At 48.2% G+C, this 20,228-nt stretch overlaps 1 protein-coding gene across 2 annotated transcripts in view; it reads left to right on the forward strand.

Moving 5' to 3' along the window:
* Positions 1 to 3,410, forward strand: part of TEPSIN (TEPSIN adaptor related protein complex 4 accessory protein) — a 389,886-nt gene extending 386,476 nt beyond the window's left edge. For both annotated transcript variants that reach the window (XM_069655160.1, XM_069655161.1), the window contains one exon: positions 2,499 to 3,410. In XM_069655160.1, the coding sequence (XP_069511261.1) occupies positions 2,499 to 3,251 (753 nt within the window). In that variant the 3' untranslated portion in view covers positions 3,252 to 3,410. The remainder of the gene's footprint in view (positions 1 to 2,498) is intronic.
* Positions 3,411 to 20,228: the final 16,818 nt, after the last annotated feature.

The raw sequence follows: 20,228 nt of genomic DNA on the forward strand, positions 1-20,228 counted from the left end.
AAGTACATCAACTATACTGTCAAAATGTCACACAGATCAATAAAGAGGAAACCAGCAGTAGAGAGAGGAAGGAAAGCAAGATGGTTGAAAAATTGGAAGAATACTGGCCCCTACCACCTGGGCACAATTCTGAGTGGAGATCCCCCCCCCCCCCCCACCTGGGCAACCTGTAAAGCAAAGATGTATCACAAGCCCAGTCCATGTATTGTTCTGAGTCTTATTTCTCTCTACAATAGTTCTACAGCCCCAACGTACCTGGAAATGTAGCATCCGACGGAGAACAGAGTGAACTACGGCGGTAAAGTGGCAGCTTCGTTCCTAGTGGCGCCTGTCGACGACCGAGCGTTGGCGTCCTACAAGGAAGAGGCGTGCGGGGCACCTGAGTGACGATAGTTCTGGACCGCAAAGATATGATGAAGAACTGTGGCCCAGCAAGGGCGTCGAGTTGTCGGCGTCTCTGTGGTCTTTAGGTGGCGGGAAACCCACCGGCGGATGCTCCTCGCCGCGTCGACGGTCGGGCCTTCTCCAGAGGGGTAAAGCGGGCGGCGATGCAGACGAGAGCGTCCTTGGCTCAAATTAAGTTCTTAGGCAAACGGGAGCACGGCGGCTCCAGTCGGCGACGGCGGTCGTTGACAGTGGCGGACAACAGTCCGGGCGCTTCTCTTTGGGATTCCGTGGCAGTCCCAGACTCCGGTCGGCAGCCTGTCGTAGGTCTGTCTACCAGGGAGCCTTGGCAAAGATCAGCTGGTGCACGATGGTCCCTCGTAGCTCGGGAAGAGGGCGCCTTACCAGGTCCTCTCTGGGTCAGTTCTTGGAGACACAGCAGCTTTCAGATTGTGAAGGAGAGCAACAGCAGTTCTTCTCAGCAGCGCTTCAAGGTTAAGCTTCAGTTTCACTCCAGTTACTCTTCAGCTTCTGAACACGAATTCTAGCATTGAGAGGCCCCCAGATATACTAGTTGATCTCCCATTCATTCTGCTGGGTCACACTCAGGCAACCAATCGGTCAGAAAGGCATTCATGCAGGCAGGCATCCAATCCGGTGCATAGTGCATTCAGGCCATTCACTCCTCTCCAGACACTCACAAGTTATGTGTATTGGGACAAGTACCCAGCCATTCAACACTCCACACTGCATTCATACCTGTTTCGGGCAGGGCTGTCTCAGTCATTGTGTCAAACACCAGATACTAGACACCCACAACACAGAATGTGTATTTGTCACACACTCCATTCATCCAGGTCCCACCCACAGGGTGTACCCACAACATACAGTCACTGGGAAGGCTCCAGCCAGTCTGGCCTGGACTTCACAACAACACCATATATGGAACTGCCACCCAACAGCCGATCAGGGGGACAGGACAGAGTCAGGGCTTCTCAGGACTTTGGGAAAACAAGGCCATCTTGTTTCCTATCAGGAATCAACTGATTCCAATGGCAGGGCCTGGGTATCCCAAAATGGAGGATACTCAGAACACCTGTCAAATTCAGCATGGAGCTGCCACCAGCCCGTACCCTGCTCTGTGGGCCACACACAGGTGCCCAAAAACATACACTAGGGGCACAGGGTTGTACCCCCACCCATGGGTGCCATAAGGGTATACCATGGGTCTGTTCACTAAACCAAAAGAGAGAGCTGCACCGCCAGGAGTCCCACATGAACTCCTGCGCGGAAAACACGCAGAACACACAATAAAAAGCAGTAAAAGACAAGGATACGGAGGCCCTGTCCCTCCAATGCATTTCCAGCATCACACTCTCCCAGAGACGGTCTACACAATTTTTGAACTCCTTCATACCACCTACATTTTGACTATGCCGTTGTCATTTCCAATATGGCCATATTTACAATTTTACTAACCGAAAGCCAGTAGTCATTCATTAAACAGTAATTCACATATCTTATATTGGCTTCTAAATTGATAGTTGGCATTCCTAATTCTTGTCTTAGTGCACTTGCTGGTGTACCGGGGGGTTTGTACCCTTATGATCTGCCTAAAGAACCGATTCTGAGTGATGTCCAGCTCGCGCAGACTCCATAGCCCCAAACTTCACTTCCATAGTGTAGAGAGCCATAGTTTTTACCTTTACTGCCAAAGGTAATGTGTGTTCAGGGACCCCTGACCTTCTCGAATGTCCCCTAATTTAACAGATTATATTTACAGCCTAAACTGTGCGGTCCATAATGAAATGTGGTGTAAGAGATCCTACTGACTTACATGGAAGCAGTGGTGATTACTCAGCCTGCTTGGACTATGAAATGTGGCCTTTTTATATATGTATCTTTCTTTTTATCTGGTTCTATTTGTTTGTAAAATATTGTTGTTGATCAGCTAAAGCTTTATATATGCTGCAACATTGATATATTTATATATAGAAAGATTTTTATATTTTTTATTTTTAACGTGGAATTAAATCTCCCTAGGGACCATGACCTTCTTTTGATGAGTCTGTTTTATTTGTCTTTTGTAATTCCCTTTCATTTTCCTTTTGCAGCTCCTAAGGCAATTTGAAGCTCTAAACAGAAGTAAGGGACCCCCAAGCAGCTTTCATCTGGAAAATGTAAACCCACCACAGCACGAAGGGGACCTACTTGCTGACTCAACACCCTTACCTGCCGGAGAGTCCGTCCTGACACCCGTCGGAATGGCTTGCATCTCTCGAGGGTCTTTGGAACAGTCCAGAGAGACTGACCTATGTGTGCTTTCTGACCCATTTCCTCCACCTGCAGCGGATGGATGCATAAAAGATGAAACGGACCATGCACCATCAGTAGCTACAGATCGCGGGCCACCCACCAATGCAGATCAGAGAAAGCCCATCCCACCTGACAGAAGGGCCCTTTCTGCAGATCTTCCTCATGTGGATTGGAAACCACCCAAACATGCGCTCATGCATCCTACTCCAGTGCCAACCAAGGAACAATCCAAGAAAGCAGCAGACAGATTGCTGACCTGTTCTTCTGAAGTTCTCGCACTAAAGGGTGACTTGAAGACGGAAGGAGTAATTGTACCAAGTGCTTTGGCCACAGTCCCATTCCACACCTCTCTCTTTGCCGGCATGGACATAGTTTCCTCCTCATCCACCAGACTACATTACGTAAACACAAGGGTTCCTAGTGATACTGCAGAGGATGTGTCTACACTGTCCAGGACACTACAATGTGAGCCAGGCGAATTTACCGCCACCTCAAACGCAAAGATCTTGGAGCAAAGAGGGTCTTCTGCTTTCTCCTTTTTAAATATTTAAGAGGAGGATACTAAACCTCTTGTCAAGCTCTGATCGACTGGCCAAAATGACTAAGACCACAGAGGTTTTGTAGGGGCAACCCCATCAGGCCGACTTGAGCATATTGTTCACAGAAATAATCTTGCATCACACTAAGCAGTAAAATATTTATTTATCTAAGGAAGTTAGTTTACATTGTATTTGTTTTCTTCTCTACTTTTTCCTCCACTGGACCTCTTTGCACTAACCTCTTGCAGGTAAGAATGGGAGAGGCGGTCTCCAAGAGAAGAGTCACAATGCAGCTTCAAGTTGGACCTGCAAGTGTCAACCTTTTCACGTCTGCCTCTAGTGTCACCTCGGGCAGTTGAGCTCACCTTACTAGAGTGACCTATGAAGATGGTTTGGATTTTAAACCCGGGCTTAATGAGCCACAAAGCGATCGTTTCCACGGTGCTTCCCCCCCTCATTTTAAGTATGGAAAAAAATAAATGTTAAGTTATCACCTTTTTCAGTCCAGTTGGGGCAATACCCAGTTTTACACACTGTTGCATGCCCTAAACTCAGGCCAATATTTTTCAACAAGAAAATTGAGAGTAACAATACTCCTAACTAATGAAATCGGGAGTAGCTAGGAGTCTGCCAATTCTTTACACCCTCACAGCTACACTGATCTGTTCTGTTCAGTGGCACCAACAGTGCCGAGCGTCAGGTGCCGTCCTTCTGGCCCTGCCTGTTCTAAAGAGACCTTTCAACCACATTGTATATGGAATGCAGAGAATGTAAATGCCCTATCGCCATCCCCTAATTATGCAGGCTGCAGATAATGTAGAAATACTTCTGTTTTATTCTAAAAAAAAAAATTGCCTATTACAGAGAAAATATGAATTCCAACAAAAAACCATTTGCAAATTAAAAGTAACTACCTGCCACACATAACGCTGTTGAATTACACCCCTTCCAGAAACCTTGCAGGAGCCCTGCTGCAGGTTCAAATTGTATGAATAGCAATGTGTTCATGCTTGACCAAAGCCATGCTCCTGGGGCACAGGGTTTTTCCTTTTTGAAGGGTAGTTAATGTACCATGCAGATGTTGATTGGACATGTATTTCCAGCTGACCAGGTTCTTGCAAAATACCACCTGACAGTAGCAGTGCTCCAGCCCTGATGGCCTGTCAGAGGTACCCGTCTGTCTGTCTAAGAGTTTCACTTTTGACATCTTGCTAGTTCACCCATATTCATCTCATGAAGGCAAGACTTGCCCCAGGTATCCAGGAATTTGTGCCAGCTCCTAAACAGTATCACCGGCATGCAGAGAGATAATTCGAAAATCATAGGTGCAAATCCTCACTGGATTTTCTTTTTTCAAGTGACGGTGTTATTGAGTTGGGAATAGTAGCAGTTCTTCGAGCATCAGTATACTAATATAATGCGTTCTGTTTTGGGATGTGCACTATGTAGATGGACAATATTATTGCGTATACAGTATTTATTCTGCATTGGGACATGGCCAACTTGAAGAGCTGAATCTAGCACGGAAACTATGCATTTTTCATAAAATGAATCCAAAATATCTTGTTGATGATGCTGGTCATAAATTCAAGTTCACTGCATTCTGTTTAAATGCAATCGTTTTGTCTTCTATGCGCTACCTTGTTTGTTTGTATTTATTTATTCATGCAGTCGGGATATCATTTTGAATAGAAATAATGTAATTAAAGTATCAGATGACCGAGGAAGTCCCAGGGTGAGGGTTCCTTTACAATCTGCAGTGGTAAGCAGGTTGTGGGTATCCTGGTAATAGTGGGGTAGATAGAAAAATGAACATAGACCTGGGACATTAACAAGATGACAGACCTATATAGGATGAACATGCAGGTCCTAGTGCCATTCTCTATGTTTAAGCAATATACATAGTGATATAATTACACTCCTTAGTGGCATAATGTCAGATTTGTTTTAGGTGTCAGGAGGAATTGGGGACGAGGGAGTAGGAGATGCTCTCTCGGTAGCTAGGAGGTGTTGGAGTAGGGCTTTGAAAATGTCTGCTGTTAGGCTGGATTTGATGGCTAAGAGATAGGGGATTCCAGTGGAGGGGCAATAATGGAGAAAGAGTGGAAGCAGTAAGAGGCACATGGTGAGCGGTGCACAGAAAGGTTGCGGTGTACAGAGGACTTCAGAGAGCGAGGGGGAGAGTAAAGAGAGATGTGTGAAGTATTGGAGGGACAGACTAGTGATGGATTAAATACATGGGGTTGGAATATAAAGACTGAGCAATTGTGTATGGAGAGCCATCCAGCATGGTGTCAAAAGGTGCAGGTGGGGGGCTGTTCTAAGTAGGTTATAGAGGGTGTGTGCTGTGAAGTTAAGAACTTTGAATTTAGCAAGGATTCATTTTATGGAATATGCATAGTTTCCGTGCTAGAATCAGCTCTTCAAGTTGGCCATGTCCCTCCAATATAGATCCCTAGGGAATGCCCAGTGGAGTGGAGTAGTTCCACGAGAAGGAGAAAGAGAAGGAGCAGTTGGGCAGGTAAGAGTCATCCCAGTCAAGGCTAGTGTCCTTGAAGTCAAGGGAGGAGAGGGAGTGAATGAGAGACTACTGATCTCCAGGATTTGAGTGGGTTAGCCTGCTCAATGCATCCACTCTCTTGTTTACACTCCCACCAGTTGCACTACTTGAAGAGAAATGCTGTAGCTTATGTTCCACCCCAAGATGTGCTCCATAAAAGCACATCTGGGAGTGGGCACTGAGCTAGGCATTTCGCTTAAAGTCGCACACCTGGTGGGAGTTTAAAATGAGAGAGTGCTTGCCTTGAGCAGGGTAACTCACTGAAACCATGAATGAGGATTACAGATCAAGGCGCACCAATGCATCTTCTACGAATGGGGATGCCTGAGTTGGACCGGTTTGCCACAGAGTACAACAGTAAGTTCCAGAAGTGTGCCTCCTAAAAGGAAAGGGGAACGGAGTCTAAGATCTGGTACATCTTACTGTACTTCCGTGGCCATTTCTCAGTATTTTTACCGTATTTCTTCATGAGGTGGCAAGCCCCTCATTAGCCCTCTTCTACTCTCCACTGGATAATAGATCCAAGGGTATGTCGGATTTGTGGTACTCCCGTTCGAAGGTGGTGTCAGATTTTCACATTAATCAGTAACTAGTCCTACTGGTGGTGTTCTCAGACCCTTAATCTGAGATTGACAGCTGTGCACTGTCTCAATTTCCAGAGAGCTTGCATGTTCTATTCGGAGATGACTAGAGCCCTGAGATTCTCGGGCAGACATTTTGAGAATTTGGGGGTTTGCATCAAGGTAGGGAAGTGCCCAAAGCGACAATTACTACATGGGTACTTTTTTGCATACAACACTGTTACGAGTTACAGAGCATCAGGTGTCATATATATAGCACGTCACTACATCCCATGTTTCAGTTTTTTTTTTTTTTTGCGTGCCTGCATGCTGCATCAGGAGCATGACTGAGTTTTCTCAACGTTTTTGAAATTGTCGTTTTCTCAGGAACCCTTAACATGTTGTTGTCTCACTGAATTTTGGGCTTCAAGCGATGCTGTGATTGCAAAGCCAAAATGTCTGTAACTGACCCCCACGACGTGTGTCTGTTGTGTCTAGTTGTTGGTCATGACACAGAGGCCTGCGCGCTGTGTTAGAAAATGCAGCTGAAATCCCTATGTGAGATCGCCGGGTAATTGGCCTTGGGGCAACCGTCTGCAAGAACTCCAGTGCGGTCGCTCGTCCAGTCTTCTGAGACTGAGGATCCCACCCACGAGAAGGGCAAAGAAAAACATTGAAAAAAGACCAACAACCGGTCCCCTTCCAGGAGCCATTCCTCGTCTTCCTCGCGGAAGAAGCAGTGGCAACACTGTCATTAGCGTGAGTCCAGCTCGTCATCTGAGCGAGGTAAGCCCTCGGAGGGGCCGACCACTCGGGAAGAGTGGGACAGTTTTTTTTTAAAACTTCCATGCTTAAAATTTTTAGACAGCAAGCTGCTGTGGGTGTAGCTCTGGCCCCTGACAAGCAAGCTTTGGCGGTGAAAGCGGCGCTCGGTGCTCCCGACCCCAAGCCAGCCATTTCATCATTGTCAAACACCTTCGGGCACCACACGTACTAGGCATACATAGCCGGAAGGCCGAGGCCCGTGGCATCCATCGGTCTGAGTGTCCCTCTGCGCCGAAAGAACCATTGGCCTCGTAGGCTGTCTTGGCTTCGAAACCTAATCCGTTGGCAGTCAAGCCCTCAGCGTCGACAGTCAGCAATGGTTCATTTGTACCACTGTCAAGAGCGGGGTTCTTTGACTCAATGTGGTCCATTTTCAGCATCCATGACCCCTATGATCATGTTGGCCCTGTTTACACGGGAGCCGGCAGCGTCTATTATTTTGATGACATGGCCGATTTATTGGCCCTGGCTCAAGGTCTATCGGACGCTAGTGGCCCAAATACTTCACCAGATTTTGTGTTGCAACAAAACCAGCCCTATACTCAAGCTAATGGCAAGTTTCAGGGCTCTGGTTGACAGGGTTGTTGACACCCTTGGGTTGAAGTCGTCTACCACACCTCTTGAAGAGTATGAGCTCACTGATATCTTGAACGAGGGTCCCACAGTTGAGCATTACATGTCATTTAACCCAGCCATTCCGGCTGACCATTTATCCCCCTTTATGACAGCACCCTTGCATTATTCCTCCTGTAAATGCCAATTTTAAAGGGAAGTATAGGCCAGCAAGAGGAGACCCTTCTTTCCTCACCACACACCCTTCCCCGGAAGGACTGGTTATACAGACTGACACTATTTCCACCATACCAGTGGCATCCACTTCGAATCTGCCTCTGGACAGAGAGGAAAAGAAATTGGATGCTTTGGCCAGAAAGGTGTTCATCTCTGGCAGCATGGCACTCAAAGCCACAAACATGCCTACGGATTCGCAAAATACTTCTTTGGCTTGTGGAAAGCTGCGGAACAGGTTGCTGAATATGCCTTGAGGGAGCCAGGCGGGACTCATTTTTACAGCTGGTGGAGGATGGGAAGGAGGTAGCCAAGCAGTGCTTGCACGCGGGCCTGGACGTAGCGAACTGCGTTGGCCGATGAATAGCTTCAGCAGTGGTAATGAGGCGGCAGGCCTACCTGAAAACTTCTGGCTTCGCCCCGAATGCTCAGAACAGATTGCTGGACATGCCCTTTGAGGGAGACCTGCTTTTCGGCAGAAAGCTGACGAATCCTTAGAAAGGTTTAAAGAATCCAAGTTGGCAGCTAAATCACTGGACCTAGCAGCGCAGCCGGCCAAACCTGCCTTCAGCTTAGCCTCCAGAGGCAGGGGCTATGGTTGTTACATACCCTATGGCAGGAAGGCGTAGCTCCCGCAAGCCCGGCCGGGGCAGAGGCACTTCTCGCTTTTCCTGGAAGGCCAACAAGTAGCAACAGCGTCAGGGGCGCCCTCGCCCTCTAAGCTTTGATTCCCCCTCACATGATGCACCGGTTGGTGGACGGTTGCAGGGCAATGGCCCCAGTGGCAGGAGAGAACCTGCGATGCCTGGACTGTGCAGTTTATTCGGTGGGGTTATTGTTTACCCTTTCTAAAAAGACCACCAGATAGACTCACACAGCCCCCAATCCAACCGGGACAGGAGCTCCAGGAAGAAATGAGAGCCCTGTTGTCAAAGGGTGCCGTGGAAGAAATTACCTCCCGAACAGAGGATCGTGCTGGTATTCCCAGTATTTCCTGGTACCCAAGAAAAGAGGAGGTCTCTGTCTCATCCTGGACAACAGGGCTCTAAATAAGTTCATGAGGAAAGACATGTTCAGGATGGTGACGTGGAGAGAAATTCTCCACGCTCCCAAATTTCAGGCTGGCTGGTGTCTGTAGATCTGCAGGACACTTATTTCTATGTGCCAATACACCAAAAGCACGAAACGTTACTAAGGTTCCTCATAGGGTACATATAATACCAGTTCAAGGTGCTGCCTTTTGGGTTGACCTCAGTTCCAAGGGTCTTCACCAAGCTCATGGCGGTAGTTGCGGCTCACCTCAGGAGATACTGGGCCCATGTATTCCCGTACCTGGATGACTGGCTGATCCGTGGCAAGTCTGCAGAGCAAGTCTTATCTCATCTGGAAGACATCTGCCTTCTACTGCACTGTCTACGGTTCTCCCTCAACTTGAAGTACCATTTGACATCAGTTCAGCGGCTCCAGTTCATCGGAGCAGTCCTAGGCACTCGGTTAGGAAAGGCTTTTCCTTCCGAAGAGAGAGTCGGCAATTTACCCCAGATGGTGCATTTATTTCAGAACCACGCCACCCTACCAGGGGCTTTTTTAACCTCCTCCTTTTGTGTCTCATGGCAGGTATTCTTCTAGTGCCAGAGGCCAGGCTGCGCATGAGATCCCTTCAGTGGCGCCTGAGGGACCAGTGGTCTCAGTATCTGGGAGCACTCACGGATCACCTGTGTGTCCAGCAACAAAGTCTGCGAACTCGGCTGGTGAAACACGTGCATCAATCTCATGGTGGGGGATCTCTTCTGGCCTCTTTGGCCTCTGGCCCGAGTGGTCACAGATGCGTCTCTGAAGGGTTGGGGCGCCCACTGCAAGGATTTGCAGGTGAGCAGCCTCTGGTCTCCGTCAGAAACCAGGTGGCACATAAACAGGCTGGAGTTGTGGGCCATTAGGTTAGCCCTGAGGGCTTTTGCCCCGTCTCTCAGAGGGAAGCATGTCCTCATCCTGACGGACAACACAGTGGCTATGCATTACCTCAATAAGCAGGGTGTTGTGCACTCCAGCCCCCTCTGCATAGATGCTATACAGCTGTGGTTCTGGTTATGGGATAACCAAATCTTGGTCTCGGCAGTTCATCTGGTGGCGATGGGGAACACCTTGGCGGATGCTCTGAGCAGGCAGAGCATGGTCTCACATGAGTAGGAAGTGTGCCAGGAAGTTCTAGAGGAAGTCTTTGCACTCTGGGGTACCCCAGCAGTGGATCTGTTCCCCACATAGTCCAATAGGTAGTTTGAACAGTTATGCTTGAGGGAATTCCCATCGAATGGCGCACTGAGGGATGAGTTTCTGGTGGATTGGACCTTCCCTTTCCACTATGCCTCCCCACCCCCGATTCCCGTCTTCCCTTGGGTTCTCAGGAGTTTGAAGAGATTTTGAGCGACCATGATCTTGATTGCCCCGGATTGGGCGAGGCGGACGTGGTACTCTGATCTCTTGGATCTGACCATCTAGCCGCCTCACTGGTTGCCTCGGCGTCCGGATCTCCTGAGCCAGTCGGAGGGTTGAGTGCTCCACCCGACACCACATTCCCTCCACCTACATGCGTGGTTCTTAAGAGGATGAGGTGTGATGACTGGGACCTCCCAGCAGAGGTACTTAAGGTGTTGCTGGCTGCACGCAGACCTTCTACAAGATCTCTGTACGCGTGCAGGTGGAGAAGATTTGAAGCGTGGTGCAGGGAATGTGAGATTGACCCTATCTCTTTCCCCACCACCGCAGTGATGAAGTTCCTTCTGTCACTGGCCTCGTCAAGCCTTCAGGTTTCCACAGTCAAAGGGTATTTGGCGGCCTTGTCTGCGTTCAAGAGGTCCCAAGGTTCCTTCTTTACTATATCGGCCATGGACGAATTCCTGATGGGCCTTCTCAATATGTTTCTGTCAAACCCTTTTGTGGTCCCAGTTTCGGGGTCTTGATCTGGTTTTGACCTACTTGATGGCATCTTGAGCCTATGCCCTTGTGTTCTTTATGGCGGTTATCCCTTGGGTACTTTCATGAGAAAGTCTCTCTGTCAGGCCCGGGTTCATACCTAAGGTGGCTTCAGAGTTTCACCTCTCCCATTCCATCGTTTTGCCTGTCTTTTACCCTCCTCCACGTCCCTCGAAAGAGGACGAGTGGTTCCACCACCTGGACCCCATGAGAGCTTTAAGCTTCTATGTTGCTTGCACATCCGAGTTTCGGAAGTCAGGCCAGTTGTTCATGGCCCACTCTTTGTCTCGAAAGGGTCTTGCCACAACCAAACAAACCCGATCACGTTGGATTATTTTGTACATATCTGAGTGTTACCAATTAGCAGGCAGGGAGCTTCCAGTAGGCATCAGGGCTCACTCAACCAGAGGAGTTTCGGCCTTTACAGCCCACCAAATAGGGGTTCCTGTTGGGGACATATATCGGCCAGTCATTTGGTGATGCTTACATACATTCACCACACACTATGCCAAGGATGTTGCATGGGGAGCTGATGCACGGTTTGGTAGGGTGGTTCTACAGAATCTACTTGTTTTAAACTTTCTGCCCTCCTCCTCCTTATTTTAACTGCTTGGGGAGTCTATCAAGATGAGCAATCTGCGGGAGGAAAGCAATCAATTGAAGGTGAAGAAGAAATTACTCACTGTAATGATCTTTCTATGGATTTTTCTCCTGCAGATTCCTCATCGACCCTCCCATCCATCGCCTGCTCAGAAAGTTCTGTGGCTTGTCGCTTCTGTCAAAACGAGAAGACATCTGGTGATGGCTCTGTCATTCAATTCAAAATACAAAACCAGAATTTCAATCATTGTTGTGTGAGATCACCCTGTTGGGATGTATCATTACTGTGTTTTTACCGGCTGATTAGCCTCCTCCTGTGATTTTTCCTTCTGCAGCATTCATGGGCGGGGGGGAGGATAACTGATGCATGGGGCATAGTGACATGCTATTTACACAGTGCCTGATTTCACTTCCGGAGCCGACGATTGAGAGCCGGGCAAGACGGATCGATGGTCGAGTGGAGGTCCACTATACCCCTCTGCGATAAGTTTCTGAGCAGCAGAGCTTGATGATGGATATCTATCAAGATGAGGAATCTGCGTGAGAAGAATCCATAGAAAGATCATTACGGTGAGTAATTTCTCCATCACTCAACATCCTTGTCCATGGCCGCCTTGCCTCCAAACGCCTGACCTGCATCCCCCTACTTTGTCCTTCGTGTCCTCTTGCCAGCTTAAAAGATGGAGGGAAAAGGTCTGGGATAGAGGAAAGGTGTGCTCACTTATTGCTCAGTCTCTGCATGCACAAAAGTGTGCAATGCTGCTATCCTATCCCTGCATGTCTGGAACTCCCATGGGTATCAACAAAAGAATACTAAGAGTACAGTGGTCACTTCTGTGACCGTGAGTAACAGTTTGTTACTTACACTTTCCCTCTTCTGTCTTTTTTTATTTACCCATTTCATAAATACATAGTAGTGGAGGCACTGTCACGATTACCAGACTTATTTGTAGAATGTTGCACCTTATGCCTAGATATATTGGGACCTGTTTGAGAACTTAACTAATGGGCACCTCAATCAAAATATATTGATACATGTTTAGATTTCACTGTTTAGCGCACCATGATCAAGGTGTAGTTAGACCTCTGTGGGAGCACAGTTTAGTTACACTGCAAAGAATTCAAACATGTTTTTAGAGGAACACCACCCATTGCCTTGTGCGTATGAAATTCCAGCTACTATTATCTCAACAATCCCATACTCCAAAGTAGATGATGAAAAAAATACATTTCTGATGTTTGTGAATCTGCTTAGAATGGACGTTGACATGGGCGAGACAGTAACATTATCCCTAATGTGAAGTGTAGTATACCCGAAACCCCTCACGTCCCACCGGATAGTTTTTATCCACCTACCTAGTTGGTCGCAAATAATGCAGAGCTTATAAGAGTTTATATTGCTATTTCCATTTATCGATAATTCAACTGTTCTTCGGTGGTTCGTTTGCCCTTGACGACTACTCGATGGCTGTTGACGCCTGGTCCTGTCTGCTGACGTTCCATCCTGGGCTGCTCGGCTTCTGTTTACTGCGTCACCTTGGCCCTCGTGCCCGGCCTTCACAGTAGGGAGAGTGGGGCCCTGTTTGTATTTTCTCCTCTGAGAAGGTCTTTCTTTTACCCCTTCTCTTCCCTTTCTCTTGGTCTGGCTGCCGCTTCGCTCTGCTATGGAGAGGACTCACTTTAAATGTTGTCCGTCTTTCAACAGAAACTTCCGTTGAAAGGACACCCATTGCCGATGCAATAGGTGTCTCCCTCGTGACCACGACAAGCGCTCATGTAAAGCCTCTAAGCTTTTTCGGCCCAAGACCCTGAAATACAGGCGTATGAAATGGTGGGTGGCCATACAGGCCGAGTCACCCCCTGCCCCCCCACCGTTGCCTCAGATGAGGAATCCATCAGCAGTAGCGGCTCAAATTCAGAGGCAGTTGATCTTACGATGAAGCCCTCACACTCCCCCACGTGTCCGTGCCTGGCCCCGACAGGGCTATGCGGAAGTCACATCCTGGCAACAGGGACACTCCGGCACCCCATGCTTCTAAGCACACAACTCCAAAACTCTCCCCAGCGGACCTGTCAAAGTTTCCAAGCCTACCAGTCCGTCGAAGTTTTCCACTGGGCCTTCCAAACCTCACAGTTCGGTGCCCTCTGCGCAACCACCTCTGCGGCCTACGCATCGTGTTAAGTCTCCTTCTATAGTGGGCGCTCCCTCTAAATCTTCAAATTGTGACGTGGTAGCTTCGAAAGATGTGGAGGTGCCAAAAAACACAACGGGTCCCCTCGGCGAAATCACTGATGAAGCTTCAGGAGAAGCTTTCTACGGCTAATTCGCCCGTTTGGACCCCTGGAAGGTCCCTTCTTTGTCTGAGGGCTATTCTCTGCCCACCTCTCCTATTTCTAGGGCCCAACATCATGACCTAGCTCCTCCTGCCAAGGCGTTTCCCCCTTCAGACTCTTATGAATGGAGCAGAGACAAGTTTGAGGCCCGTATGAACAAAATGGCAGAGTTTATTGATTTCTCTGGCCAAGGACATTTTTGAAGAGTCATAGGGGTGAGAACCCGTGCCCCATCCCTCCTAAGTCACAGAGGCTCCACTCTACCAGTGACCAATTCTCCTCCTTGGAGGAATCCCATCAGGACCTCTAAGTCCATGTCTTTGGGTATGTCCCAGGTGGATCATAGCCAGGATGTTTCCCATCCCCAAGACCATGGTGGCCAGGATCCCACCTACCAGGGCCAAGACTGGAACCCTGTGAATGACCAGGGGATGTGGCACACCCTGCCACTTGACACTGACAGCATCTTTCTGGATACGCCTACTGCCTCCCAGCCTAGAGACAAGCCACCTATAGACGACCAGATGATGTTCAACAAACATCTGAAGAAAGCTGCTGATCACTTCAAGATTACCACGCATGAAGTCGCCCCTGATTCAGACTTTGTGGAAGATATTCTTAAGGAAAAGACCCCAGTCAACCAAGCCATTGCTTATTTGAACTCCATCAAGAAGTGTCTGGTCCCTTCATTGCTCACACCATCACACACACGTGCTGTAAACTCCTGTGTGGAGAAAATGTGCCGCCCGGCTCTCTCTGACCTGCTCTACATCAGGGGCCATGCCATCCCGGACTCCCTGGTTGTCACCACTACTCCTAAAAGAGTGATGGTACTGCTGTCCTCGTCCGAATTCCCCCCTGACAAGGACTACAAAAAGTTGTATGCCCTTGGCAAGCGTGATACCACCTCTGCAGCATATTCCTCGAGGATTGCCAACAATACAACGCTTCTTGCGAGCTATAGTGACGTTCAATGGGGCCTTGTCTAGAACGCCATCAGGATGTCCCCGAAACCTACTCGCACCCGCCTTTTGGCAGTGGTCGCAGAGGGCAGACAAGTCACCCAGCGTATCCTCAAAAACACCTTGGACTCTCTCCCGAAACTGTGGGGCATGTCGTTGCTCAGAGAACCCGCTTAAACGCCATATCTGGTTGAAGAATTCGGGGTTCAGACCAGTAACTCAGGCTTCTTTGCTCAACAAGCCAGTGGAGGAAGCCAACCTCAGATCTTGGCTAAACACTTCATCCAGCGCAGCAACTCAATACGCAACGGTCCTTTCGATGGCAATCCTTCTCCCGATCTCCCTATGCACAGTATGGCTTGGGAGGAACCAACTAAACTTCTGGACATGGCTCCTGGGTAAGTTCCAATCGCAACAGAGAGGGTTTTGTCGGGGAAAGTGCAGGGACAGAACCTCTGCTTCCAGAGGCTCCCTGGCCTCTGCCTCCAAGTGACTCGACGGTATGGGTACCCTTCCACACTTACCCAGTCGGGAGACATCGAACATCATTTTCCCACGCATAGGAGGGGATCAGATCAGTGGGTACTCATGACCATTGCCAATGGGTACTGCATCGAGTTCCTCCAGCCCGCTTCCATCCACCCAGAAGCAGACACCTGTCATCAGACCACCTGCGCATCCTGTTGGAAGAGGTCCAGGTCCTGCTGGAAAAGGGCACTATCGAAGTCGTCCTTCATCTCCGGGTAAACCAGAGTATTTATTCAGTGTACCCAAAAAGGATCTAACCATGCATTCTGTTTTAGACCTGCGTCTTGCGAACAAGTATGTCAAGCCACAAACATTTAGGATGACAAATCTTCAGGAAGTAATTCCACTGCTGCAGCAGGGGTACTACATGGCCCCATTGCATCTTGTATGTCCATACTTTCATATTTTAATGTTGCCATTGCACAGAAAGTACCTCAGGTTCATGATAGAGGACATGCACTATCAGTTCACAGTTCTCCCCTTCGGCATTGCCTCAGCACAGAGGGTGTTTACAAAGGTACTGGCGGTAGGGGGGGCCCTCACCTGCACAGGCAGTCTATCCCTGTGTATCCCTACCTTGACGACTGGCTCATAACAGGGGACTCATACGGAAGGTGCCTAGCGAATGCCCAGGTGACAGTAGATCTCCTATTCAGCCTGTAATTCTCTATAAATGAGAAGAAATCAAGTCTGGTCCCCAGCCAAGTCAAACAGTTTCGGGGGAACCCTGATTCTGATACTAAACAGAATTGTCTACCCCTCCAACGAGAGGTTTAAAACATGCTGTTCCAGATCCCTCACTATACAGCCAGTCACGGGGTTACTGTTCGCATGGCCATGCCACTGCTGGGCATGATAGCTTCCTGCGTCTTTCTAGAGCCTCTTGTGCGCCCCATACAGGAGTGGCTCTCGAGCCAATAGTGTCAGGCCAGTGGGACGATCTAGTGGTTGTCTACGCAGCCCTCGTTCAGTCTCTGTAGTGGTGGTCAAGGGAAAACCTTCTGCAGAGGAAAAGATTCACCACCCCTGCAGTAGAGGCCACTCTCACCACAGACTCATTTCTGACGGGGTGGGGTTGACTTCCTTCAACAGACAGTGCACGGTGTGTGGTCCCCATCAGTAGCGCCCAATCGCCTCAACATGTTGGAACTGCTTTCAGTGTTCAAAGCCCAGGTGGAAGACAGTTCTGATCCTTACAGACAGTACCACAGCCATGTACTACCTGAACAAATGGGGGGAACTCACTCTATAGGGCTATCCAGACTGTCTCAGAACATGTTCCTCCTCTCACATCATGTTCCAGGAGAACTCAATTTTGTGGCAGATGTGTTCAGCAGAGACTTCCCCCTACCAACTCCAGAGAATGCCCAAAGCCCAGATAATGCCTCCAGGTACCACAGAAACGCTCCAAAGGGAGGGGTCTCTGGATAACATGGTCTGGGAAATTTGCCTATGCTTGAACCCCACCCACCATACCCCCGATTCCCCTACTCAACAGGATAGTGACACAAGATGCTCCAGGAACAAGTCACAATGATCCTGGTAGCACCAATGTGGGCCTGACAGGCTTGGTTCTCCGATCTCATGAGAATGTCAGTTTCCCTTCCCAGGAAGCTGTCATGCCCGTACAACATGCTGTCTCAAGAGCAGGGTGAGACACTGCATCCGTGCCCCCAAACACTCACCTTGCCAGCTTGGCTTATGAAGTCAAAGAGTGTGGGCACCTTCAATTCCCTCAGAGATGCATGGACATACTTGGGGGAAGCAGGAAAACCTAACACCAGACATTGCTTCTCCAACAAGTGGAAGCGCTTTGTTGTCTGGTGCAATACTAACGTCAATCCCATTGACTGCTCCCCTAAAGATATTGTCCTTTGTCTAACGCACCTATTAAACTCAGGACTTGTTTTCGATTCCTTAAAAGGTCCACCTGGCCACTCTCTGCGTATACCACATCCCAGAGCAACGTTTCTTTTTTTTTTTTGTATTTGATTTATTGAAAACCTTTACAAAATACAAAAGAGAAATGAATTTAAAACAGAAGTAAATTAAACGTCTACCAGGTTCACTACTTGGAATGACATAAAACATTGACAACTATTACTTTTTTTTTTAGTATTCCCTTTGCTCTGTACATTACCATCTTTTGGTTTACTTTCATCCTCTGTTACATAAGTTCCAAGATTTTATGAATGCCGCAATGGCCAATGCTTCTGAGGTTCTTGCTGCATTCAGCAGTCTTTTCCACAGCTCTCTCACCTCGTGCACTCCACGCAACTCAATTTTTTCCTATAATATACATTTCTTTCTCCGTTTAAAGCTTCACATTCCATAAGCAAAAGCCTGATTGATTCTATCAACCCATTCCCTTTACAGAGTCTGCACCATGTTTCAGTTGAAACTATTAGTCAGAGCAAGTTTTCATGGTGAAGAATTCCTGTCGTTAAGGCCTTCATGGAAAGGGTGAAGGGACTTCATCCCCCTATTTCCAACCCAGCTCCCGGATGGGACTTGAATGTTGTCCTTACCGGAATGATTGGGCCTCCTTTTGAGCCCATGCACAAGGCTAGCCTTAAGGCCCTCGCCTATAAGACTGTCTTCCTAGTGGCCATTACCTCAATAAGGAGGATTCGTGAACTTCAGGCCCTTTCAGTCCAAGATCCCTTTGTGACTATTCACAAACACAAGCGGTTCTGCGCAGACACCCATGAATTGCGCCTAAATTCATTTCAAAGTTCCATGTGAATCAGTCAATCGAACTACCCACTTTCTTCCAAAACCCCAGTAACTTGGCAGAAAAGCCTCCACACACTGGATATGAGGAGGGCAGTAATTTACTACCTTGAATAAACAAAGCCACTGAGAAAGACGACCAATTCTTTGTCTCTGTGGCAGCTGGTAGAGAAGGCGACCCTGTCTCTAAATCCGCTATTTCCAAATGGATTGTAAATTGCATCACACTGTGTTGCACTCTTGCCATGAGAGATCTACCCTTTATCAGACCTTCCAGGATAGTGCGGCATGAAATGGCAAATTTTGCGGCACAAACCTTTATTTATTGCAGCATTTTTGCAGGACATTTTGTATTAAGTGTAGGGTGTAAGATTGCCACATTGTAGGAAAGAGGCAGAATGCAAGGCTACAAGAGTGCCAGGGTGTCATTATTATTTATCTTTTGTATTAATTTAATAGGAAGAGTCCTGCATGTCTCTGGATTGGCAGAACAGTGTTTGATTTGGCTACATTTTTGGTTTAATGTGCATGCCTAGTTAATAGTATTAACTAAATTGATCGTTATCACTTGCAATGCTGAAACTTTTCCCCTTCTATGTTCTCCAATCCCCCAAACACCCACACACCTCTCTCACCAACACACATCACACAGCTCGCCAACTCCCCATTACAACTTGCATTCCTGAACCTCTCACTCTGTCATACAAATACTAACGTGCTATGTCACACTGTCAAGTCACAATTTGCACACCCCGCCCCAGCCAAACTCCAAATCATACTCCCAACTCACACCTTACACTCTACAATTCCTCCCGCAATGTACAGTCCTTCATTCTTTTGTGCTGCTTCTGCATCTCGCATCCTTTCTCCCATTCTATCACACTCTTCACTCAACTTTTTTCCCAACTACAGCTCACTGCCTCTTTCCGGCCAACCACTTCCTCTCTGCTTTCTGGCTCACTGACCACACGCTCCCTCTACTTTCTGTACCTCCGCTCGCTCTCAGATTTCTGGCCCACCGCATCAATGCATCCTCTGCTCTCTTGTGCACCGCTCCGCCTCTGACCCACTGCTCTCCCTATGCTTTCTTGCCCATCATGTCACATATCACCTATCACTCTTCCTCTCTCTCCTTTCCCTTTCATAGTGTGACCATTTTAAAAATATGTAGATTTTGACCATGATCCTCGAAAAATGGGACATTTAAGCCGAGGATATGCCATTTTTGGAAATGACAGGTCCCCTTATTCTCAAAGGTGACTTGCGCATTTCCACTGGGTTGAGCTGTAGTGCAAATTGTGCACTGGCCAGCTGCCTTGAATAGGGTTCTGGGTTGTTTGACCGAAGTGTAATTATTTGCAGCGGAATTGACCGTAGTCAATTTTGCCGTGAATAGATTTGCACTTCAGCCAAACAACCCCAAATTTACCTTTCACCACCAACCCATCCCCTCCCCTATTTAACTGCTTGGTCACTACTGCTTCCCCTCCAAGCCTGTCAGATCAGTTCCTCTAACGCAGGACGGATCTGACGCCGCAGGGTCCCTTTTTAGTGTTTTATTTTTGTTTCAGGCCCCCACCTCCAATTTTGAGGAAGCGGGGGACACCCCTCAACTCCCAAGGCCAAATTACTGAACATAGGGAGCGGGTGACACCCCGCAACCCCCACTCCACATGTTCGGTATTTATAAAAATCGATCGAATGGTACTGGCGAAATAGGTCAAATTGTACCATTCGATCGATTTTTGGCGGATCAAAATGGGTAGTACCTTCAATAGAAGCACTCTCCCGACAGTGTTCTGCAAGCTCCCAGCATGTCCACTGTAACATGTGACCCCAAAAAATGCATGTTTATCCTGCTTGAGGAACAGAAATGCAATCGACATAGCAGCGGTTCATAAATAAAAGTAAATGCATGACAGGGTCAAGAAAGACACAGGGCCTCATTACGGCATGGTGAATGACAGAATTACCGCCCATTCCAAGGTTGGCGGGGTGGTAATTCCCCATTCACCATGGCCCTTCCCCATTCCCATTTGAGCCCAATAGGGCTCAATGGGAATGGGCAAGGAGCAAATAACGGTACCGCAATTAGCGGTACCGTTATTTGCTCTAAAGTCCCTCAGCGGGT

This window comes from Ambystoma mexicanum, chromosome 3q (assembly GCF_040938575.1).
Source record: "Ambystoma mexicanum isolate Mex_15411 chromosome 3q, UKY_AmexF1_1, whole genome shotgun sequence".
Lineage (NCBI taxonomy): Eukaryota > Metazoa > Chordata > Amphibia > Caudata > Ambystomatidae > Ambystoma > Ambystoma mexicanum.